Raw genomic sequence first — 26,021 nt, 5'->3', positions numbered from 1 at the left:
GGATTTACCAACACCCCAAGGCTCTTCCCTGCGCCTGTGACAAGCAGGCTGAGGCAGCCAGTGCAGCAGCGTCATGGGTGGGCCAGGCAGGGCGAAACTAAGGGGTGGTCCGGGGGTGGACAGGGAGGCTGCGGACATTAATTACATTTAAATTCAGGTGGATTGGCGATCTGGCAAATGAACGGTCCGAGTCAGGACCACCCATTGTCCATATCTCTGATCCACCAGAATTTAGATGTAATTTATGTCTGCGGCCGCCTGGGCAGGAACTGATTTCAATGCCTGCCTGTGAGCGGAAGGAGCTGGTTCATTCCCCTTCCTTGTTAAGTTATTATAAGCAGCACCCCTGCCAGCAATAGCATGGAGACCAGCAGTTTACAAGCGTAACGAACACAATGATGTCACGACATGCTCAAACACCCGCGCTCTCTGTGTGTGGTGTGCTGTGCCCAAAAAGAGGAGCAATGGAGGAGCTGCCTCAGCTGCGCACAGCAACTCCTGGAGGAGGAGCCGTCGAACAGTGAGTGAGAGAGACAGCTGGCAGCTGCCTGTCCCTGACAGAAGTGAGGGGTATAATCAATTATTTTACAACATATTGCACATTACATTTAAAAATATGAAACATTGTAAAGAGACAAGTTAAGAGGATGCAAATTTATAGTTTGCAGTGAGGCGCCCAACACCCTAGCACCGGCCTTGGCTCTTCCCTACCTCCCTACTTGTACTTTTACTGTACTAGCAAAGCAATGAGTGGCCAGCCACCGTAACGAGCTCTGAGTGACATAAATGATATCCAATGAACAGGGCCTGAGTACTGGGGTGTGTGGCCAAATCCAGGAGGCATGCTCACGTCCCCTACGAAAAAAATTAATAGTGCTATGCAAATTAGATGCTGACATAGATGTTAAAACCTGCCAATAAGTGTGATCACCAGGCAATAATCCTTTCAATATAGAAAAATCATGGAATCCAGAAATGGGGAAAGATCTTCCCCAACATAGCGTCCATAAATTAAGTAACACTGACATTTTAAAAAGGTGGGTCCCTATTTTACATAATGGGCCACCTAATACTTATTGTCTAGGGATTGACTATGATCGCCAGACAATAATTACACTGTGCTACGGAAACAATGTGCTACAGAAGAATATGTTTTCTGTATGTGGGCAGAATACCCTACACCCCCAATAATGATATCTGCATACTGTACATAGGGGAACCCGCATTCAGAATCTGGTTGCCCACACTTTCAAATGATGTGGCCCCTTAAACGCTATCGCTTGGTTATCACCAGGCAATATCACACTGCTCTAAAAAAAAAACGGTCATTTCCACAGATGGGAAGAGCACGTTGGGACACACTTGTTTGATAAAGCTGCTTCTTCCATTTGAAATGATGTGACACCTTAGTAGCTATTGGGGTAGATGTACGAAGCCCAGAAGCGGTATCAGCGCACGTTATGTGCGCTGATATCGCTTCTCCCCGATGTATGATCGGGGGTCTGGGCTGTAAATGACAGGAGCGCTATGCGCCCCTGTCATTATCGGCGCTGCTATCTACAAGATAGCAGCGCCGAGCGTCATACCGCATGACCGTTCGTCCAGCTGTAGCTGTCGTTATCGACAGCGACAGCCTGGCATTAGCCTATCCCCACAGCAGGGACAGCGCTGCCGGCTCCAGGGCTCCACGCGGGGATCTCGCGATACTTGCGAGATCCCGCGCATGCTCAGTGGAGCCGGCCGGGACAGAGACACAGTGCATCAGCACTAGGCTGATGCGCTGCTTGTCTATAGCGGGTAGCGCCGGAGGGGGGAGTTAACGCTCCCCCTCTCCGGCCGATGAGCTGTTTATACATCTCATCGGTAGTGCTTCCTGCTTCGCCTCGGTAAAGAGGCGAAGCGGGAAGCGTTAAAGCGGCACGGTAAGTGCCGCTATAATACATCTACCCCATTGTCTGGTGATCACCATATCATGACTAAAATAGTAGATAAATAAAATCAAGTTTTCCAAAGTTTTCTGGGGATTTAGAGCACCTTTGTTTAATACAGTAGGTTGAATTATCATATTATTCCTATTCACTGTAAAAAAAATACATTATCATTTTCAAGTGCAGATTTTGTTTGGAAAACCTGTATGTAGAATTCTGCTGATTGCAATTTTGGAAATGTGGATTAACAGGAAGCACGAACCAGAAATTATTTCTTTAAGGTATTTATAAATAATTATATGATGCATTAGAAAGAGCAAAAAGACAAATGGTATGTTCTGAAAATGCAATGTCATCTGAATAAAGCAATATATAATTTGTGAGGTACTGCATAAAACCAGCTTGCTATATTGCTGTTGGAATGTGATGAGCACAAACGATGAAAAATGGGCTCAGCACAGGAGTGAGGAAACCCTTAGCACCAAAGGGGATAAAGGGCTTGAGTAATAAAACATACAGTTACAGTATATAATTAAATAAATATATTTATTGCTGTGAATACTGTTGAAGTAGTGATGAGATAGACTAAAGGGGCCTATTCATTACACGACTTTGTGAACAATCAGACCGAAACCAGGAGGTTTTGGTCGCATTGTTCACAAAGTCGTGTAATGGATAGCCGGCAAGGACCAGCGTCCTTGGCGATCCCGACTATCTACTGAACATGCCCGTCAACCTGATGACGCTCGTCAGGTTCGGCATGTTCAGAGATAGGAGGCCGGGCTCCTGCAGTGAATGATGTTCAGTAAACGCCGTTCAGTGCGGGCACAGCACCTCGGCGACCCAAAGGTCTGAACACTAGACGTTCAGTCTTTCAGGTGGATAGGCCCCTTAAGGTAAGTAATAGGCTCTTTAGGGGTAAATTTATTATTTAATTTATATATGGAAAGTGTCACTCAACCAATAATTTAGTCAGACTATCTTTAACAAAATATATGCCATATATCTCTATATAAATGATTGTACTGTTACAGACCTTAGTTGTTTCTTTGCCCCCCTGTGCTGGAGCATTTACTTGGTCGGGTCGACGCCGATAGTTGTATGGTCTTCTGAAACCACGGCGGTTCTGTTGTTGATCTGGAGCCCCTGTCTCATACTGATTGTCCTTGTTTTCATTTTCCCCAATAGCTGGAAAAGGTCTGGGTTGAGACACGGGTCTGTGTAAAAATAATGAAAAAGTGGAGTTTACAACACACACTGTGTATACTAATGGCTACTGACTACTGGGGGTAAATTACCCAATGGTTGTTTGTGTCATTTTTGCGATTTGCAGTCTAGTTTGCAAATCGGAGATTTACTATAGTCAAAACCGAGAACATTTTTTACTTTAGAATAGTTTAGAACATTGGTCAAACAATCGTTACTTTCACATAGACAACAATACAAATGGTCGGTGTGTAAAATGGGCAAAAACTTAGGGCAAAACAACAGCAAACCCACCAAAATAATAGACCCGACTGTGGTAGGCCAGTTTGTGAGAAGCACTGCACAGATCAGTATGATCTGTGCAGGCTTCATTACTTGAAACAGTAAAAACCTGTATGTGGTCCCCTTCTTAATTCATAACCAACCCTGACCCTTTCAGTCTGATCTGGTACTGGAAAAAACAGGGGGACACACCGGCGTGCGGTTGCCCCTGATTTACCAATACCAGCACTGGGCTGAACCAGCCGGAGTGCTTACACTAATGTATAGCAGGGAAATACACAGTGCAGGGTCCCCCTGTAAAAATGTAAAACCAGCCCCAAACTGGTAAGCCCAATTCTGGAAATCCCCAGAAAGTGGGGACTCCAAAAATAATATGGGTTTCTCCCTCCTGTGGAGATGGTGGATGCAAGAACATTGGTGTAAAATCAATGGATGTGTTCGGCCCTCTTGAGTCCAAGTAATAGTCCAAACGTCTTCTTAAAATAAAAAAAACAAGCGAGTACCCATGGACATGCGCCATGCAGTGCCTGGTGCCAAGCAAAAGGACAGAAGGTTGCTCCCGGTCACTGCATTAACAGTAATGGAGAACAGTGCTATTTGGCTGTGAGCGGATCCTGCCATGGAAACCATTGCTGCTCTTAGCCAATCCACTGCCACCTCAGCCCCTATCACTGGACAAAATAGAAATGGTTCACACTTCTGGCTCATCCTGTCAGCTTCCAGTGACTATGCACAAAGCTATTTAGCTATTTATATTTAAATTTTTCAATAACTGAGCCCGGTGCATCACAGACAGAAACAGACAAGGATCTCTCAAACTGCTTTTGTCTTGGATACCAGGTGATAAAGAGAAATTGCAGGTGTTCTCCTTTAAGAACTGCATCTGTGGAACCATTCCGGGTTTTTAGGTATTCAATGTGCAGTCTATTAAGACATATGTTTGAACACTTCTTTGTATGTGAAATGTTTTCATTTTGAATAAATGTAATAGGGTGAGAGTTAGAAAATGAGAGAGTTTAGCAGTAAGCTTTCACATTGGTCGAGTTTTATCTTCAAAATGGGAAAACATCTGGATGAGAGTTTAAATCGTGAGTGTAAAAACATAGGAGTTTGCATGTTCTCAGACTCTATTACATTGGCCGAGTTTATTAAGTGTGAGAGTTTACTGCCAAATGCTCACATTTCCTAAACTCTCACCCTATTACATTTGGCCCACTATCTAGTTCTTTAGGCAAATGAGAGTGAGAAATAACTAAATAAAACTTTATGAAAACACATACAATTAGCTCCTCAGCAAACATTCACAATGAGAATTGTGGAATTTGACTTATTTACTTCCATTATTAAATAAAACAAACTTGGTAGATAGACAACATGCAACCAACACACATTAGAATTCACATTTATATCTAAAAAAGACAAAGGCTGCATTGGACATTTATTAAACCATATCTGTTGTTTCATTTGATCTATATAAGTAGCCTAAGTAAGAATGGATAACTTGATTACAGACAGCACAGACTTACCGCCGATACCTTCCACGGTAGTTGGTAGGTTGGCGCATTGGTTGCTGGGTTTGAATTGCTTCAGGGACACCGTCTTTCATCTCTCCATCTCCTCCCTATGAGGAGGCAGATATATCCAAGTGAACAATTATAAACTCCTGCCAACATTAAGTATTGCTAAGTCAGTAAGTAAATTAATTTATAAACCACAGTCAGCCTTTATAGTTTCCAAAAATGGGCAGTATTACTTGCCAACCACGTCTATATTTAAGACACACTAACCTTAAAAATATATTTACGTAGTATTTAGTTGTCCTTTTTCAAAAATGTGGACATGGACGTCACCATGTCACTGGACTAAGCCACCCCCCAGGATTTGCATGGTGTTTAGAGGTGATTAGAGGGGGTTAATGAGACAGAGGAAAAGCAATGGTAATGTAGGTAAGATATATTTTGCAAACATTTGTAACTATTGTAACTAACAATAGTTACAGTGAAAACTAATACTACAGGGAGTAGTCTATCCTTTTGTTCTCTTACATATGGTGGTAATGTAATAGCCTGTAGAGTGCAGGCATCTGGTTTTGCCTTATAAATGACTGCTACTTTAAAACATTGGGCGATCTCGCATGGAGCTCGCCGATGCCTGCAGTCCTCAGGCTATTACATTTACCACTTGATGTTTATTAGAGATAAACTATGCATGACTAGAGTACAGTATATGGAGAACATATACTGCATTGTGCTGTATTGACTCTCCACTTACATGATTTCAAAAGGGACCTTAATTCATCATCAGCTGGTTCGCTACTGTCTGGAAGAACGAGTGGGCTCGAGATCGATGAATGGTTCAGCTAAACTCCGGGAGTTCACATACAAGATATCACTAGCCAGTAGAGCTAGAACACCTGTGCGAGTAAGGTCCGGGACTCTCTCGTATGACTGACGGATCAGTACATCTACTACCATAAGCCGGCCGGCGATAATGTATTATCATTGAGACCAATCTATACTAAGCAGTCTCTATTAATCCTCTCCCCTCTGTGTGCATGGACAGTGTTGTTATTGGTAGGACTGTGAGTCCTCACGAGTGAACTTGTGCCTAAGTGGCTTTTAAACAATTCACTACACAAGTGTTTTTTCTTACCCGGTATTGGCACATCAGCACTGAGTGCTTATTCTAAGTGAAATTGCATCAGTTTGTGACTCCGTACTAAACACGAGTGACGACCACTCTTGGTCACGTGGAGCAAGGACTGCACCAAACCTGTATATATATATATATATACACGCGCATGAAGGAGCATTGATACAACTGGTGATTTGTATCCATTATGTATCTGGAGGCTGATGTTTATTGTGGAACCACATCAAAATAGTGCTATATTTTACACAGGACATCAGAGACACCTTCTACAGGGGTGTATCTGTTGTGTCATTTGCACAATAATTACGGAACCAGCTTATATGTATTTATTTACTTTGTATTGTGTGTGATTTTTATATATTTTATCCATTTCTTGTCCTTTTATGCTAATGTAATAAATTGTTTATATAGCGCTCCTTGTCTGGATTCAGTCACAAGTTTTATAATACTATTGGGATAATTGATATATGTATACACCCATCTAGTGACGCTCTATCCAGGTTATATTTCTCCACTTACATACAGTACAGTGTGTCACCATCCTGTATGGACTCAGGGCCTGATTCATTAAGGATCACTATTGCGATCACAGCTCCGTAATCGCATGCAGGTCTGCGAAAATCTGCTAATGATTACTATCGCACTGCCAGCATAGAGACGCCCACTGCCTCCCACTCCCGCTGTCTCACATCTGCAATACCTTGCAAACCTCCATAAACATCTGTAACATTGAGTACCATCGGCCCCTCACGCAGATGCCTGAACTTACTTAGAAATTGCTAACCTCGTTGCACGCAGTGAGTACTCAAGCTGCGTAGGCAATGGCCGCCCATGCAATGGCGTTCAAACGGAAATGCACACCTGTCACCACCTCCAAACGCTCACTGCTTGTCAATTACTCTGTGATGGCTATTCGCGGCCTCCGTTATCGCAGTACGATCGCAGTGGTGTCTTCACTCACGAGCACTGCAATGCATGCGCATTGTGCAACAATCGGCAACCTGCAAGCGCATTCTCTCAACTGTTTTGGCTTAACCTGTTTTTAGTCACTTTTGTGCCCAGAAATGTATAGGTGCCCATGACTAAATCTACTCCAGCAGCCACCCCTGAGCGTTGCTACTTCTGTGCAGAACCAACCTTGACCGACAACCACAGGGCTGAACCACCTGCAAAAGTTTAGATTACAAAGAGCTTCTAAAATGTACTAGACTACTTTGATAGACTTGCCTGTCTTGCATATTTCCTAGGTCTTTAATACATGACAAATCATAGTGGGCATGATCCGTGGACACGTGTGCTTGTAATGTGAGTTGCCAGTTGACTGGGCTTTCACACTCCCTTTTCTCTTATAATCCTAAGCATCTGTTTCTCTCTCTCACACATGAAATTCAGGAGACAAATTTAGACTTTCAACAACGGCAGCTGCTCCAGTTAATTCTTCATGTACCCCTTCATTTCCAGGAAGCACTGACAGGAGTCATTTAAGACTTAGAACTGTCACATCTATATCTACACGGTTACTTTACCTGAGTGTGGGCATTATTTGTCTAATGGAAAACAACTGCAACAAGAGTCCACTTATGTGTACAGAGTGATCTTTAATGGGAAACTGTAGCTGAGACTGTTTCTGTCTCAATTAATTTCCCCATTCCCGCTAGTAGGACCGTGCAAGCTCAACCCACCAAGTTTTTAAAGATGTTGGGCAAAATTTACTAAGCGGCAGGTTCTAAACCCCGATGGTTTGGTGGCGGTTTGACGGCGGGTTCTATTCTGTTCTAAATCCCAGGGGTTTGGTGGCGGTTTTGCAACAGTTTCTAAATGACAACCCTGTTCTATTCTATTCTAAAATGGGTTTTGACGGCAGTTTTGCATCTTTTTGTTCTTAGTAAATCTGCAGATAGCAAAACCGCCGCCAAACCGCAGTCAAAACACATTGGTCGTGCGAACGCAGGCGCGTCAGTGCGTTCGGACGCTGTTGCAGAGGTGTGCATAAATTATTCATAGCAAACCCATGCGCATGAGTACTCACTGCGTGCAGGAAGTTTACCAACTTCTGCTGCAGGGTCATGTCAACCACAAGTGTCCATGCAGCTCCGATGTTACTTGATGGTACTGATGATTTTGCATACTTGCACATTAGTACGGATGTGAGAAGAGGGTAAGGGGCATTATGTAGTGCTGGCCGTCTGCATGTTGTGCTGCGACGGCAGTGCAAATGCATTCATTAGCATATTTTCACAGTGGCCGGTTGTGTGCGAACGCAGCATTGCGATCCAACCTGAATCAGGCCCTTGGTTCAGAACCCCTTGGACACTTCCCCTATTTACTAATTAGGTAAAAATAATGTTTTAATTAGCTTAATTTGGCCAATAATGACATGTCAGTTTTTGGGTGAATAAAATTAAAAATAGTGAAAAATGGATTTAAAGTATTGGGGGTCTGTATGGATGTGACAGATGTTTTTAAGATTGCAGGTGGCTGCAGCAGGTGTATTTTAAAAAAAAATTAAAAGTGCAATTTATAGACACATACAATATACTAGCACCCATATTAATGTACCCCCAATTTAACTGCAGCAATTATTTTCTCCAAAAAATACTGTTCTTTATAAATTTTCCACACTTATGCAAATATTCATATAACAACCATTTCCCACAATTTAAAAACCCAAAATACTTTTATTAGGGTTATTAATATACCTCTATATTGACTTCCTATGTCAGTTAAGTTTTTTATGGGGTACAGACTGATTTCCCCAAAATGTGCTGTACTTTTCACTAGTATCGCACATATGCGTTTTCGCGTCTTTTTTAATTGGATAGGGCGAAAAAAGGAGACTTATGTCTTACCTGTTAAGTCTCTTTCTTCGACTCCATAGGGGGCATAGGAATGACAATGGGTATAGCCTGGAGAGGAAAGACTGGGCACCAAACGGTTAATGAAATTTACCCTCAAGCCAAGGCTCCTTTCCTCTATACTGGGACCTCAGTTTAGTTTGCAAGCCCATGTCAGGAGTGAGGCAGAGGAGAAGGAGAGGGAAGATCGGCATACATTCAGAACCAGATACGCCATGGAAAGTACAGCCGGACCGGTCACCAAGGAAACACCCCCCGGCAGACTGGTGCATCAGGGTGGGCACCCTGTGCCCTCTATTAAGTTGAAGAAAGAGACTTAACAGGTAAGACATAAGTCTCCTTTTCTTCTTCCTCCACTAGGGGGCACAGGGATGACAATGGGATGTCCTAAAGCTGACCCCTATGGGCGAAGATGATCCTGAGCTGCAGTGAGCACAGAACACCCAAAGGCGGCGTCCTAGGACACAAAAGTATCAAAAGCATAAAACTTGACAAAGGTATAAGCAGATGACCATGTAGCAGCCTTACAGAGCTGTTCCGCAGAAGCCCCACAGCCGGCTGCCCACAAAGTACCCACAGACCAGGTGGAATGGGCTGTCAGCACAACAGGGGTAGGAAGGCTCACCAAGGAGTAACCCTGGCAAATGGTGAAGTGAAGCCAGCAGGCTAGGTTCTGCCTAGTGACCGGCCACCGCATATGGACATCATATAAAACAAAGAGAGTTCCGACTAGCGAATCTCTCTGGTCTTCACTGAAATCCGAAGAGCCCTCATCAAAGCCTCTGGCTGAGATGAATGCTTTGTCTGGAATGCAGGAACTACTATTCCATGTCGGAATGGAACACAAGAAATGGGGAGCGATACGAGAGGGCGCTAAAATCTGACACCCTGCAGGCTGATGCGATGGCTAGTAGAAAACAGTGTGAGCCAAGTCCATCATCTGAAATGGTTCAAATGGAGCCGACTGGACAGCTCGGCCACAGGAGAAATAAATGGTGGTTGAACATGGAGAACCCCCTGGAAAAAGGTTCGTACTTCAGGAAGCAGAGGCACCTGTCTTCGAAAAAAAGGACGGTCAAGGCTAAGACCAGGACCTTCAAGGACAGGAGCCAGAGGCCCAAATCCCGCCTGCAGAAAGGAAAGGATCCGGGAAAGGTGGAAAGACCAGGGGTAAAACCCCTGGTTGAACACCAAGAAATAGACGTGCGCCACATCCTGTGAGAAGAAAATGCAGAAGAAGGCTTCCTAGCCTGCAGCATGGTCCGAATGACCCACCGGGAAAATTCTATTGCTCTTAGGATGGATGTCTCAAGAGCCACCTTGTCAACGCGAGACGGGCCAGATCCTGATGGAAGCAGGGGCCCTGAGACAGAAGATCTGGCCGCAGTGGAAGACGCAGAGTGGCATCTATGGAGAGGCCCAGGAGATCTGCATACCACACTCGCTGAGGCCAGAGCCACCAGGATCAGAATGCCTCACTCCAGCTGGAACCTGCAGAGGACTCAAGGAATCATCAAGATCGGAGGGAAGACAAACCAGAGGGAAGGTCCAAGGAACCGCCAGTGCATCCACCACTAGAACTTCCAGAGCCCTTGTGCAGGAGCAATATCTTGGAAGCTGATGGTGGTTCCCTAGTGATGGACTAACAGCTGGAAGACATCCAGATGTAGCGTCGACTCGCCTGCATGGACGTCCTGACGACTTAAGAAGTGTGGTGGAAGTTGACATTCTGCCCAGCGAATAATTTTGCTGACTTCTTGCATGGCTCCATGACTGTAGTTGTACCTTGGTGATTTATGCAGGCAACTGTGGTTGCATTGTCCCACTGTATTTTAACCAGATGTCCCCGTAGGAAGTGCTGTGGCTCACACAGAGCCCCTGTACATGGTACAAAGTTCCATGATACAGATGGAAAACTGTCTCTCCTGACGCCTCCAATGGTCCTGAAAGGTTAGCTGACAAGTTACTGCCCCCCACCCCCGAAGACTTGCATCGGTAGTGAGAAGGACCCAGTCATGGATCCAAACAGGGTGTCCCTTGTCCAGATGTGAGCACTGGAGCGACCATAGTAGGGAGAGACGTATCTCCATGGAAGAATTATAGTCTGAGCGTGACTCAATCCAACGCTTCAGAATGGTTCCTTGGAGGCCAGGGGTGAAACTAACCATACTCCTCCATGTCGGATGTTGAAACCAGTGACCTCAGAATCTGCATGCACCAGTGTATGGACACTCAATACTGACTGAAAAAGGTGTGAATTCTGGCTTGTGATCTTGTCCAGAGGGTGGAGACTCTCTGAACTCTGGATGGAGATAGCGTGGATATCTTCCAAATGATTATCTAGCCGTGTGATTGAAGTTCATCTACCATCAGGTGGATGTGACCACTGAGAACTGCTGGAGATTGTGCCAAGAGAAGCAAGTCGTCCAGTTATGGTAAAATTCTGACACCCTTGCTGCGCAGATGCTGCCATGACTGCCATGGCCATCATGAACACACAAGGGGAGAGGTTGGTTTGGATAGCAAACCAGAGAAAATGCTGGTAATTGGCTCGTATATGGATATGCAAATAAGCATCCTGTATATGTAACAATGCCATAAAGTCCCCCAGTTCGATGATAGACCAAAGGAACTCCATGCGGGAAGAAATCTGTTTAAGTGTTTCAAATTGAGAATGGTTGAAAGGTAAACTACTGCCCTTTCTAGTCTGAGCAAATGACGAAGCAGAGTGAACCCATGCGAAACCTGAGAATCTTGCAGTCCCCGCTAATGCCCAGAGAATGAGAATGGGCTGCTCAAGCAGTCCTACATCTGACCAGTAAGGGATCGATATAGTAATTCGCATAGACAGGGGTTCTGGACAATGATCCTGGAGGTCAGAGGGGAGGAAAAAGCTCTGGCATCTTTTGAAGTTGCTAAGGTATAAATGAGCCCCTAAGGGGCCAGGAACCTGGGTTATGCTGGTCCCAAGATGGGAACACTACCCCATAGCATTATTAACCAACTAGATTGTTTGTCAGAAGTGGGATCTGAACCCACGTCTCCAGAGGAGACTGCGGCCGAACATAGCTCCCTAGACCACTCGGCCATCCCGACCCCACACTGGGGTACTCTGGGTGGAATTCCACCTCAACCTGTGGCAACAGACCTGCCAGCTGTCTAAAGGACTAAAGTCACCTACGTCAGGACCCAGGGCCCATAGAGGAGGAACTTCCTTAACCTATAACGTAGACAGTGGCCTGTTACACGCTGCCCTGGTGGTCTATTGGATGGAGCAGCATGCTGGACTGCCACTACACCCACCCCTCCAACAGTCTCCATAACCAGCAGGGTATAGCCGCAATGATGCGGCTCCCTGAAAGCAAGGAGCCGATCGCTTACCTGCCAGGCAACCAGCTGTGGCTGCGGGCTTGGGGAACGGAGAGAGAGACTCGCGCTGTCCCTGCTTGAGGCCTGCAGTGGAAGGTACCAGCCCACTCACTTGTGCTGCCACCCCATCGCTGGTGTCGGAGCGGCTGTGCGAGTTTCGCAGGGCGCCTGCAAAGACTGCTCAATGATACAGTAAAAAAAAATAAAATAAATGACTGGGGGATCATTTAAAAGCAGCCTCCCATAGAAATGGTGCCGCTCCTGCCACGCCAAACTTCAAACTGAGGTCCCAGTGGCTGGGGGCAGGGTATAGAGGAGAGGAGCCTGGGTATGTGGGTAAATTTCATTAACCATTTGGTGCCCAGTCTCTCCTCTCCAGGCTATACCCATTTTCATCCCTGTGCCCCCTAGTTGAGAAGGAAGAAACGGGAGCGCACATAGAGTATAGACACAAAATATTGCACTAAACCTGGCGAATAGTGTGAAAACTTCTCTGGGGTTAAGTTTTCGTTTTATCACGGCTAATTGAATTTGACCCTTAATGTTAGCGCTGCTTTAAATTTTCACCTTAACTAATGCAAGTTATCATTCTGTGTATTGGACAGGGTATTCGTACAGTACATTTATATTTTCAGGGCAGAGTGCTTCATTGGCCCCCATCTATTATCCTGCTCAGCTGTGAGTCTGACTCACAGTTGGGCAGGTATGGCATTAGCGGTCAGTGCCTTCATCTCTGCACTGAGCAATTATGGCATATCATAAAACACAAGGAGTGGGAAGTGATGAAGAGGGATGGTAGGATTGATGATGAGGGATGGCCGAGAGATGATGAAGAGGGATGGTGGGGAGTGATGAAGAGAGATGGCCGTATGTGATGAATAGGGATGGTAGGGAGTGATAAAGAGGGCTGGCGGGGAGTGATATAGAGGGATGTGGGATTGATGATGAGGGATGGCCGAGAGATGATGAAGAGGGATGGTGGGGAGTGATGAAGAGAGATGGCCATATGTGATGAATAGGGATGGTAGGGAGTAATAATTAGGGCTGGCGGGGAGTGATATAGAGGGATGTGGGATTGATGAAGAGGGATGGCCGAGAGATGATGAAGAGGGATGGTAAGGAGTGATGAAGAGGGATGGTGGGGAGTGATAAGGAGGGATGCTGGGGAGTGATATGGAGGGATGGTGGGGAGCGATGAATAGGGATGGTGGGGATTGATGAAGCGGGATGGCCAAGAGTGATGAGGAGGGGAAGTTGATGAAAGGAGATAATGGTGGGGAAATGAATAACAGGTGGGGAGCTGCTCAAGGTATATAATGAAAGGGCGAAATGAATAATGGGTTGGGCTTTGATGAGGAGATATAACGAAAAAGACATAATGAATAAATGAGCAGAGGGGATGATGGAGATATTGAAGGGGAGTGATGAATAATACGGGTGGTGGGGTGATGAAGGGAGATAAAAAAAAGGGTTGGTTAAGAAAAGAGATAATGTTGAGGGGTTATGAATAATAGTGATGAGACAGTGATGAAATTAGATAATAAAGAGGGTTGATGGATAACAAGGGTTGTGTGGTGAGGAAAGAAGACAATAAAGTTGGTGATGAAGTGAGACAATCAAAAGAGGTGATTAATAACCAGTATGACGAAAAGAGATAATGCAGAGGGGGCGGTGGATAACAGGGATGGCAGCATGGTAAAGGGTGATAATGCAGGGGGCTGAAGGAATAACAGGAGTGTTGAAGAGAGATAATAAATGGGTGCTAAATAACAGGGGTGGGTAGGTGTGGAAGGACGATAATAAAAGGCGGTGATCAGTAACAGGGTGGATAGGTGGTAAATGGAGTAACGACGGGCTATAATTAAGGGCTGTGATCAATAACAGGGTGGATAGGTGGTAAATGGAGTAATGAAGGGCTATAATTAAGGGCAGTGATCAATAACAGGGTGGATAGGTGGTAAATGAAGTAATGAAGGGCTATAATTAAGGGCAGTGATCAATAACAAGGTGAATAGGTGGTAAATGGAGTAACAAAGGGCTATAAATAAGGGCAGTGATCAATAACAGGGTGGAGAGGTGGTAAATGGAGTAATGAAGGGCTATAATTAAGGGCGGTGATCAATAACAAGGTGGATAGGTGGTAAATGGAGTAACGACGGGCTATAATTAAGGGCTGTGATCAATAACAGGGTGGATAGGTGGTAAATGGAGTAATGAAGGGCTATAATTAAGGGCAGTGATCAATAACAAGGTGAATAGGTGGTAAATGGAGTAATGAAGGACTATAATTAAGGGCAGTGATCAATAACAAGGTGGATAGGTGGTAAATGGAGTAACAAAGGGCTATAAATAAGGGCAGTGATCAATAACAGGGTGGAGAGGTGGTAAATGGAGTAATGAAGGGCTATAATTAAGGGCGGTGATCAATAACAAGGTGGATAGGTGGTAAATGGAGTAACGAAGGGCTATAATTAGGGGCGGTGATCAATAACAGGGAGGATAGGTGATAAATGGAGTAATGAAGAGCTATAATTAAGGGCGGTGATCAATAACAAGGTGGATAGGTGGTAAATGGAGTAATGAAGGGCTATAATTAAGGGCAGTAATCAATAACAGGGTGTATAGGTGGTAAATGGGGTAATGAAGGGCTATAATTAAGGGTGGTGATCAATAACAAGGTGAATAGGTGGTAAATTGAGTAATGAAGAGCTATAATTAAGGGCAGTGAATAATAACAGGGCGTATAGGTGGTAAATGGGTTAATGAAGGGCTATAATTAAGGGCGGTGATCAATAACAGGGCGGATAGGTGGTAAATGGAGTTATGAAGGGATAGAATTAAGGGCGGTGATCAATAACAGGGCGGATAGGTGGTAAATGGAGTTATGAAGGGATATAATTAAGGGCGGTGATCAATAACAGGGTGAGTAGGTGGTAAACAGAGATAATGAAGAGCAGAGAAGAAAAGCAGGTTGGGGAGGTGGCAAAGAGAGGTAATGAAAGGAGTGTTAAAGGGGATGATGAAGGGGGGTGATGATGGAGGATGATGAATAATAGGTGGAGGTGATAAAAGGAGAAAGTGACGTGGAATACAGTAGCAGGGCTGACGGAGTGTTGAAGGGACATAATGAAGGAGGGATAATGAATAATGACTGGAGAAGGTGATGAAGGCAGATACTGTAATGACGGGGCTGGTGGTGATGATTTTACAAAATGTTAAAAGGGAGATCATGAAGACTTGTGATTAATAAGAGGATGATAATGACAGAGATAATGTAAAGTGGTGATGAATAACAGGAATGGGAAAGAAAGAACAAAAAAGTGATAAAGAAACAAAATGAAAGTACAAAGGAAGGAGGCTCCTGATCAGGTGCTATCTGAGGGCACCATGGCAAACGATGGGTTTTGGATTTATTACAGTACTGAATTAAATAAAAAAGTACAGATATGGCAACATAGGCAAATCATGCATTGCGCTTAAATACTTAGACATGAAGATCAGAATAGTCGGAGGCCAGGCCATTGATAAATCACAGCTCATGTCACCAGTCACAGTCACTTTCTCATAAACTAAACAAGTCATAACTTTATAGCCTATTACATACCTCCCTTGGGGGCCCTCTCCTGCGGCCATAGTAACCGCGGCGATATCTGCGTCGGTCTGCAGCGTAACGACTACCTTGAACTGGGGCCCCTTTCGGGCCAGTTACATTAGATGCCTCGGCGCCCTGTAAGTATTGATTTTGAAAAAGAATGAGACGATTTAGCAAATTAATATATATCGCAATATAAAAATAACAGTTTTGGTTTATGTTAATATAACCCATATGTTTTAACATTGTATCTATCTAATGCCGGGTACATAGTAGACGATATGTCATACGATTCATATATAGGGCACGTATCACTGGCTATGTCACTGACGATGCGCGCTCCCACGCATTGTCAGCGGGGGCCATGCTGCAGAATGTAGCATGGCCCCCGCTGTCGCGACGTCACTCCCGGCATTGGCAAATGTCTACGTACTTGCCGATGCCGACACCACGCCCGGTTCGGTCGCTAACTTGGTCGGAACACAATAGACATCGTCTAGTGTGTACCGGCCTTAAGTATTCTTCTACAAGAAAACAAAAGAGCTTTGTTTCTGAGTTATCTTGGAGTTACCCACCAACCAATACTAATGAGTAATTTCAAGAAAAATTACTGTTTTGTGTGCTGGAAATAGAATAAGGACTATGAAGCCTTTGGGCTTAAAATCATAAACAAGTCACTTAGTGTTCCCAGTGATAGAACATTCAGTGTACACATACAGTAACTACAATGTACTGTATACAGCTTATATTATGCCAGCTACAACATCAACTTTACCAGCGATCTCTGCATTGTGTACACAATTGTACCATGAAGCTCCATAGTAACCTCACTGCTATGTTTCTGTGCACAAATAAGTAATTTGCAGTAATGAAAACATCACTCATTTTAGCTGGTAACCTATGACGTGCAAGTACAAATGAGTGTAGATTATTGGCTAGAACATTGTACAGTAACATACCTGCGGGGTAACCACTGAACCACATGGCTAATTGAATTGGCCTCATTAACTTCAACTTACTAGAGAATGGTTATAATATATGGTGGGATTTAGTTATGTTTAACAATATTGGATGGGACCACAAATAGGTTGTCTTTCTCTGATGTAGTGGAATCTACAGCTACAGTTGTGTGGGGGAAAATGTGGGGGAAGCAGGGGCGTTTCGAGAGACAGGTGGGCCCGCGTGCAGTCTCCGACATGGGCCCCTCCTTTCTGTCCGGCGGCCGGCAACACACTGAGCTGTGCACGGCCAGCACCGGAGTTATAGACTCTGGGCCCTAGAGTAAGCCCAGAGTCTATAGAGTATGCGCAGGTCACCGGGAAATGGCCGCAGCGGCCATTTTCCAGTTGTTTTTACAGCGCTGGACCCCCGCGTCGACGTGGGACTCCAGAGCGGTAAGTAATACTATGGGGTAGGGTGTGCGGTGTGGGGCCCCCCTGGACCCGGGGCCTGTGTGCCCCACACACCCTGCACCCATTATAGATATGCCCCTGGAGGGAAGGAAATGCTATAGTGGGATCTGCAAGTGTATTTGAAAACTGCACTAGGAGGCAATGCTGCAATGTCTTGGGATAATGATACAGGGGTCTGCTAGACACACCCGCATGATAGTGTTAGACACCCTCTAGGCATATTTTTTTCTACTACAAGTAAAAATGATGGGGGAGATTTATCAAAGCTTGGAGAGAGATAAAGTACCAACCAACCAGCTCCTAACTGTCATTTTAAACAGCCTGTAAAATGGCAGTTAGGAGCTGATTGGTTGGTACTTAATTTATCTCCAAGCTTTGATAAATCTCCCCATATATCAGCTAAATTATTAAATATGCCCTGACTAGAGAATGCAGAACCTGGAGACGACGGTCACAATGTAGCAGACATCTTACCTTTTCCCCAGCAACAACATCAAACTCCACAACCTCTCCATCCCCTACGCTCCGCAGGTATTTGCGGGGATTATTTTTCTTGATTGCTGTCTGTAACAAGTAACAAGCATTTCATATTAGTTACCATATATTTATATACTAGCTGACATCTTACAAGACAAAGTACCGTACTCTGTTTAGGAGCTGTTTAAAGAGTAGGACGTGCTGAAAACCACACCGCTATGGAAATGTAGGCCATAAGCATAGCCACAAAAGTTCAAATTTCTAACAGCAATTTACTTTAAATTTTGATTACATTTATTTATGTATCATGGACTGTATTTACAGGTATCCACTATACAGTTCCTTAATGCACAAAGCACTAAGCTTAATCATGTGAAGTGAGCACAAGTGGTTTAAAAATGAGATGAGTGTCAGCAGTAGACAAGCTAATGACCTACCCCCACAGAGAGAATTCACACCACAGAGTCCACCTCATCAGCACATTCGCTGTGCTTGGCAGTGTGAGAAGGGAACAGGTGCTTTGTACATAGGACAGCAGCAATATCAGGCTCTGTGCCATCAATGGGAATAAACGCTGAATGACAACTGGAATTATTCCAACAACACCCTATCCCCATGTCACTATGCTGCCCTTTGTTACACATAATTATTATTGGATATTCCACTATATACATCTTCTAATTCATCCTGTAGCTTTGATGCTGAAATGTCTATGCACTTTGCTAATATGAAACATAAGTTACTATACGTGGAATATTATCCACCAACTACTCCCATTGACCCAACAAATGACTCCGCTCTGTATGCTTGACAACTGGGTCAGTGTTAGTTCCTCTTACATTACCGCCTGACAAATTTGGCAGTAGTGGAGTGTTCTATTTTAGCTGATCGGGACTAATGCCTTTGGGTGCCGAAAAAGAAGGGTTGAAGTATTTGTTAGGAGTCAGTGATTAGCCAATCATTAATGTAACCATGAAGAAATTTGGAGCTTGGTGGATCTTACTGCAAATGTACCAAAAATCAATAATCAATTTCTGTACATATATAATTACTGACATTTGCATACATGTGGAAATAAGCTTAATTGTGCTGAGTACACATACAGTAAATGTAGAGCACGTCACTATTCAATGTTTCTTTCATGTGGATGTAACAAATGGTGAAACATACTATACATCAGGGTATGGGACCCTTGGTGTTTATTGGGGGTCCATAGTATCCAAATAACTATTTGAATACTATGGATACAAAAATATATTTGCACCAAAAAGGAGATACAAAACAAAATTAATGAACTGAATCCTGGTCCAAAGGGGTAGAATCCTTGTAATACACTGAATATACACTCTTACTGTGGGCTATATTCCACCATGTCCAGTACTCTTCTCTCACCTGGTGGACAAATACATCTTCTTTGGTGTCATTCCTATGAAGATGATAATACAAATAATTCACTAACATGATAAATATGTTCCATGTATTTATTTTTCTTTAAATAAACGCTTAATGTAAAATAGTAATGTACATTGTATATATTTAGGGTCTGATTCAGAGATGCACACTGTTGCAGCTGTGACTGTGCATTTTGCAGCAGAGTGACTGTATCTTTATGCTAATGCCGCAGTCAATGGTATTGATATAGAAACGCCTACCGGCTGCGGCACTAATCCACCGTTGTCAGTGCAAATGCGGCAAAAAATGCAATCGCTAACCACAACACGCCACCCCCGTTACCACCCAGAAATTGGGGTGTTCGACCAGTGCGGTTGAATAGGGGCGTCACCCCATAGAGGGCGCACCCCTTCCCAACATCCCGATTTCAGCGGGCCAGTACTGTCCAGCTGTTCCATCCGTGGGCCGAAGCGGGACCCCGGAGTAGCTGAAAGGATGATAAGCGCATGCCGGGAGAGGGCTGGGGGAAGCCCAGCTAGTGACGGAGTGCTGGGCTTACCCCCAGCCTGACATTACTTAGGGGGCATGGCCTATGGTTATTAGGCCACGCCCCCATTTTGGGGCACTATTAACTGAGCCGGCACATATTGCTCCGACCCCTGGAGCCGGCCCTGCCAGAAACGCCCTCTGAAATTGGTTCTCTCTGCATCCAAATTGGATTAGCTGTGCCTGGCGGTAACTGTTGGGATACATTAGGCCCGGACGCATGCACAGACTAAAGCTACGTGCGTCATCGACACTGCGTGCATCTTTGAATTAAGGGGGTCATTCAGACCCACTCGCAAGCAGCAGTACGCTCGCAAGTGGGTCGATGTTCCCCATTGCGCATGCGCACGACGCAGGGAGCTCCGTCGTGTGCATGCGCGAGACCCGGCGAGTGAAGGACTTTCCTTCGCTCGGAGTCTCGCATCAAAGGGGGCGTGCTGTCGATGTTGATTGACAGCACGCCCCCTTTGGTGGGCGTGCCAGGGGCGTGCCTGCCAGACGGAGGCGTTCCTATGGGAACGCCTACCGTCTGAAGCCGGCCCCACTGACATCACTAGTGATGTCAGTGGGAGTGATTTTGGCTCTGATAGAGCCAAAATCACTCCAGGGCTTGCGGTTGTGAAACCCGACCACAGGGTTTCACTCGCAAGTCCGATGGTCGCGATGGTCAAGACCATTGCGACCATCTTGTTGGACGCTCGTATATGCTGTGGGTGGTGACCCACAGTTATGCGAGCGTCCAGGAGGATGCTCCATTTTAATGGAGGTGGGCCCTGATTCAGAGCGAGCGATCTGGTCAGAGCGTCCGGCTCTGAATCAGGGCCTAAGTCCTTAGTGGGTAAAACATAGTGCCCAGCTTGTGGTTTGCAGCTATGTATTTGTAGGTCTGCAGCCAATCACTGCTATACTGCAGGGAGCACTGGCTTATTTTCACTGACATTTGGTTAGGCAATGTGCAGGTGCATATATGAACTTCAGTCTCCACATGCACAGGAGAATGGGCCTAATTTGGAGGTGAGCAATGTTTTGCTACTGCACATGCATTAAAATTCCTGAAAACTTGCGCGCGAACCAATATGTGAGGTGGCGTACAGCATCGCTATGACTTTAGACAGCGTCTGAGATCCATGGGCGTTTTAGGGTGGAGACGGAGGTGAACTAAAGGGATCGCAAAAAGAGGAGGTGGCATGGGCGTGTTATGGGAGTGTTTCAGCATGTGGCTGCATTCTCTTTTGCAGCACCGCAGCCACAGTGGCCATATTTTGAGAAAGTCAATGTGTGGGAAGTCAATGTTGTGACTGATAGTGCATTGATGGTGGAGAGATCGGATCCACCAGCAAAGTTGAGCATTGCTCAGATATGCAAAATGGGTGTCGCAGGGCCCTGCTCAGTCCGTCACACTGAAGTACACAAGAGGAATGCCCAAGCTGACATTTACATAGTTTTACACTTGCGAATCCGAGAGAAATCGCAGCTGCCCATGAACTGTGTGCACCTCTGTATCAATATGAGGTTCCAATGACCAATTGTTTGGTATTTTAAAACTTACCGATTTATGAATCCATAGCCATTTCTTACATTGAACCATTTCACAGTTCCTTGGACTTTAATCGCTAGAACAACAAACAGGAAAACATCTTTTTTTTTTTTTTCCGCTCAACCGTCTTTGCTTATGTCATGTTCTTTGAGATAATAAAGTTGCAATATTTTGTTTGAAGACTTTATTGTATTGTGGTTGGGAAATTCTTTTTTAAATATGTACTGTATTTGCTAATGGCTAATTTTCATCTCTCTGTAACTGTCAGGTCAGTCTTAGTAACATATTTGTAGCATAACGTCATTTTTCTAATGTCATGTAAGGGAGAGCGGCTAATGATATAGACCCACCCACATGTGTGAAATCACCGTGATAGACAAAATATGGAAAATGGCTTCACCTGTCTGTGTAACTTTATACAAGATCATGTACAAGTAATTTACTCCTGTATATTACATTTATATTTTACAAGATTCATTGAATTTATTTCACAACCTATTTGACATGTATTTATCCTCAGTGAGTTCCTATAAGTCTGTATTTCATCATTATCATGTAGAATGCTTCAGTCTGTGATTGCTAAATGCCACCGAGACATACACATTGGCTCCAGGTTGTAACTATATTTTTACCTAGAAAATCTTTTTTGTCACTGTGCCTATTCTATATACCAGTATTAGTTAATATCTAATAATACCTAACACCAATTTAAACAAAATCTTTACAATACATAATACATGTAATACAGATATATGGAGATTAACAGCATTGTTGTAAGTTTACTATACTTTTCAAGCCACCGAGACGGTTGCAGTTTTTCGGCTGCTGGATTTAAAGGGGCAATAAAATTAAATACAAAACCAGGCATGTTTTGTATTTTATATTATCACCTTTTTAAATCCAGTTTCCGAAACCCCCGAAGATATAGCATCTTTGAAAATCACTGCATAGTCAATGTACTGCCTTGTACAATGCAGGGCACACACTTTGGTATATTTACTTTCGGAAAAGACGCTGCAAGTCAGTAGATCTGTTTGCGGGATTTAAAAGGGCAATAATATTAAACGCATACCCAGGAGTGCTTTGTATTTAATATTATAGTCCTTTTAGATCCTCCCTCAAGAGCCACCAACATTCACTTTGTAAATAGACCCGTTCGTGTTTTTCTGATTGCGAAGAATCCAAATCAGTTTTTCCTATTTGGCAGCTTCACAAATTATTTTTAAAACAAAGACAAATATACATATCGGGCCAAATGTAATAGGGTTAGAGTTTAGAAAATGTCAGAGTTTAGCAGTAAACTCTCACCTTTGTCGAGTTTTATCTTCAAAATGCATGTGGATGAGAGTTTAAATCGTGAGAGTTTTTTTTAGTATAAAAACATGGGAGTTTGCCTGTTCTCTTACATTGGCCAAGTTTAAAAAGTGTCAGAGTTTACTGCTAAACTGTCACATCTTCTAAACTCTCACCCTATTACATTTGGCCCATCATGTACAGTAGGGTAATTAGATACCATTGTCATGAGGGTCTTGTAATTGGGAATATCCAGTATTTAGAAAGTAAACAAAAGATGTTTTAAAACGATGTAAAAATATAAGACTGTAAATAAAGTTAGATAGTAAAGAACAGACTTGCACTAAATGCAGTATATTATAACGTGTCTATGAGGAGAAGTGCTTGGCATAGAATAATGATGTAGATGAGCAGATGCGGAATCAGTCAGAACAGAAATAGACCATGACAGTAGTGTTAGGTAATGAAGATAGAAAGTGAAATTCTCCATATACAGTTATATATGATTTGTCATGGTTCACTGTTGTACAAAGTTACTATTCATGGGATCACAACTCACCCAATACTTTCCTGTCTACTTCAACTGTACCAGCGGTAGCTCCACTTGGATCGGTCCCAGGAGCTTTGGGCTTTGGTTCTTCAGCTGTTACTTCACTCATGACTGCGAATCCTTTTAATTTTCTTGTGTTCCCTGCTAAATGGTTTATGGAGAGAAGGGGGGGGGGGAGAGGCAGGGAGGATTGCAGATGGTAATTCGAGGGATCTCAAGCCTCGCTCTTGATCTTGTTCTCTTCTTGTCACTGATCTTACTGCCCTAAAAATGGTCTTCCATGACCTTTTATATGGTGGGGAACTTCCGCCCCTCCTCTTCTCTCCCCTCTTAAAGGAACATTCTGGTTAAATGCTCATATTGTAGTTCACTTACTACTCAGTCATTTTAAACCCAATTACTCATGCAGTACATATTTTTCATAGGAGTTTAATCATTTATTTAGACATGGTGAGCCTCATGTAGGGTTTGGAAGAAATCTAGATGAAGGGTGCAGATTTGCATAATTTTGTGATGCGAGGGGTGAAAATGCAAAAAAAATTATTTTCACGCTGCAAAACTACTGTCTGTTTTTACGTGTACAGTAGCACACAAATAGGGGGCAGCTTAACTTTTATGCTGCGTTTTAAGGTGAGCTAGGACATGCCTTTCTCCCTGCTATAAATCTGCCCACACATATTTAAATATGTATAAATTAGGAAGAGGGGGGGGGGAATAGGGAGGAAAAAATTAGAGATATGGTAAGAACTTACCTTAGTTGTCTCTCTTTCTTTGAAGTCCATAGGGTCCACAGGGAGACCCAGGGTTTAGGTGATGGCAAGGACATCCGGGCACCATGCAGTTAAATTTTGACTCCCAGGATGTACTGGGCCTCTCCCTATACCCCACCCCCAAGTCAGAAGCACCTCGGTTCGTAGTAAGCAAAGGCCGGAAGAGGATAAAAGAGAGAGAACAAAGTCTGGAACACTCAAGAATCACATTCTCACGTAGAAGGAGACGGAAAAAACGGTGACCAGAGCAAAGCCCATCTGAAGCACAGGTGCATCAGGGTGGGTGCCCTGTGGACCCTATGGACTTCGAAGAAAGAGAGATAACAAAGGTAAGTTCTTACCATATCTCTCATTTTCTTCTTCAGGGTCCATAGGCTCCACAGGGAGACCTTGGGGATGTTCCAAAGCAGTCCTGTGCTGAGAGGAGAATCCGCCGCCCAAAGTAAGCATCCTGAGAGGGAAAGGTATCAAATGCATAGATCCTTAAAAAGGTCTGGACAGAAGACCACGTGGCAGCCTCACAAAGCTGAACAGCTGAGGCGCCACGGCGAGCTGCCCACGAGGGACCCACAGCCCGAGTAGAATGAGCTGTAACAGAGGACGGAACAGGAAGGCCCTCCTGAATGTAAGCCTCAGAGATCGTCATACGCAGCTTTCTAGTCAATGTCTGCTTATTGTCTGGCCATCCCTTCTTGTGAAATCCGTAGAGGACAAAAAGGAGTCTGACTTCCGAAGGGAACTGGTACGGTCCACATAAATTTTGAGGGCCCGCACCACATCCAAAGAGGCCTCACCTGCCGAGAGGTCTGGAGACTGAAAGGCTGGCACAACAATTTCCTCATTAATGTGGAAACTGGAAACCACTTTAGGAAGGAACCCAGGGCGAGTCTGAAGCACTGCCCTGTCCTGGTGAAATATTAGAAATGGGGAGCGACAGGAGAGTGCCCCCAAGTCTGACACTCTTCTGGTGGAAGCTATGGCCAGAATAAAGACAGGCTTTGCTGTAAGCCATTTGAGATTCACTGAAGCCATGGGTTCAAATGGAGGGCCCTGGAGGGCCTTAAATACAACAGCCAAATCCCAAGGAGTCACAGGAGGGACAAAGGGAGGCTGAATCCGAAGGACACCCTGGAGGAAGGTGCTGATATCGGGCAGAGGAGCAATCCTCTTATGGAACCATATGGACAGAGCCGAGACTTGCACTTTCGGCGAGGCCAAGCGGAGACCGAGATCCAAACCCGTTTGTAGGAAACCCAACACTCTGGAAATCCAAAATATCAGGGGATCATAACCTCTGGAATGACACCATTGGAAGTAGGTATGCCACACTCTGTGGTACACCCCAGCAGAGGCTGCTTTACGCGCTCTGAGCATAGTATCTACAACAGAGCTGGAAAAACTCTTTGACCTTAGGAGGGATGTCTCAAGAGCCACGCCATCAAAGATAGATTACCCAGGTCCGGGTAAAGGCAAGGACCTTGAATCAACAGGTCCGGACGTTGAGGCAACGGAGTGTCGATGGAGAGACTCTGAAGATCCGAGTACCAGCATTATGTGGGCCACAGTGGAGCCACCAGCAGGACAGTGCCTCATTCTTGTTTGAACTTACGAATTACTCGAGGAAGCAGGAAGACTGGAGGGAACAGGTACGCAAACTGGTCAAAAGGTCCACTGTGCCGACAGAGTGTCCATCAAGATCGCCTCGGCATCTCTTGTTCTGGACCCGTACACTGGCAGTTTGTTATTGTGTCGGGGGGCCATGAGGTCCACATCTGGAAGGCCCCACTTGTCCACTAGGAGCTGAAACACCTCTTGGTGAAGAGACCATTCCCTTGGATGCATGTCGTGACAGCTGAGGAAGTCAGTTTCCCAATTGAGAACTCCTGGAACGAACACTGCCGATATGGCTGGGAGATGACCTTTCATCCATGTCAGAATGCGTGACACCTCTGTCATTGCTACCTGACTTCGAGTTCCTCCTTGATGATTGATATAAGCCACAGTCGTGGCATTGTCTGACTGAACTTGCACAGGTTTTCCATGACGTATGAGTTGGCTTGCTGTAGGGCCCTGTAGACCGCCCGAAGTTCCAATATGTTGATTGGTAGGGCAAACCCTCTGCTGTCCACCACCCCTGAAACTAGTGTGGACCTGTCACTG

At 44.6% G+C, this 26,021-nt stretch overlaps 1 protein-coding gene across 3 annotated transcripts in view; it reads right to left on the bottom strand.

Moving 5' to 3' along the window:
- The window catches only part of LOC148501461 (Y-box-binding protein 3-like), a 28,792-nt gene extending 5,432 nt beyond the window's left edge, over window positions 1-23,360 (bottom strand). For all 3 annotated transcript variants that reach the window (XM_088450490.1, XM_088450489.1, XM_088450491.1), the window contains exons 1-7: window positions 23,101-23,360; window positions 21,261-21,324; window positions 19,166-19,199; window positions 17,771-17,860; window positions 15,897-16,019; window positions 4,943-5,037; window positions 2,965-3,145 (exon numbers count right to left, since the gene is read on the bottom strand). In XM_088450490.1, coding sequence (XP_088306616.1) covers window positions 2,965-3,145; window positions 4,943-5,037; window positions 15,897-16,019; window positions 17,771-17,860; window positions 19,166-19,199; window positions 21,261-21,324; window positions 23,101-23,200 — 687 coding nt within the window. In that variant the 5' untranslated portion in view covers window positions 23,201-23,360. The remainder of the gene's footprint in view (window positions 1-2,964; window positions 3,146-4,942; window positions 5,038-15,896; window positions 16,020-17,770; window positions 17,861-19,165; window positions 19,200-21,260; window positions 21,325-23,100) is intronic.
- Window positions 23,361-26,021: the final 2,661 nt, after the last annotated feature.

This window comes from Taudactylus pleione, unplaced genomic scaffold (genome assembly GCF_031769625.1).
Source record: "Taudactylus pleione unplaced genomic scaffold, aTauple2 ptg000518l, whole genome shotgun sequence".
NCBI classification, from domain to species: domain Eukaryota; kingdom Metazoa; phylum Chordata; class Amphibia; order Anura; family Myobatrachidae; genus Taudactylus; species Taudactylus pleione.
Note: the sequence above shows the minus strand (reverse complement) of the source record. Positions and strands in the feature narration are given on the sequence as shown.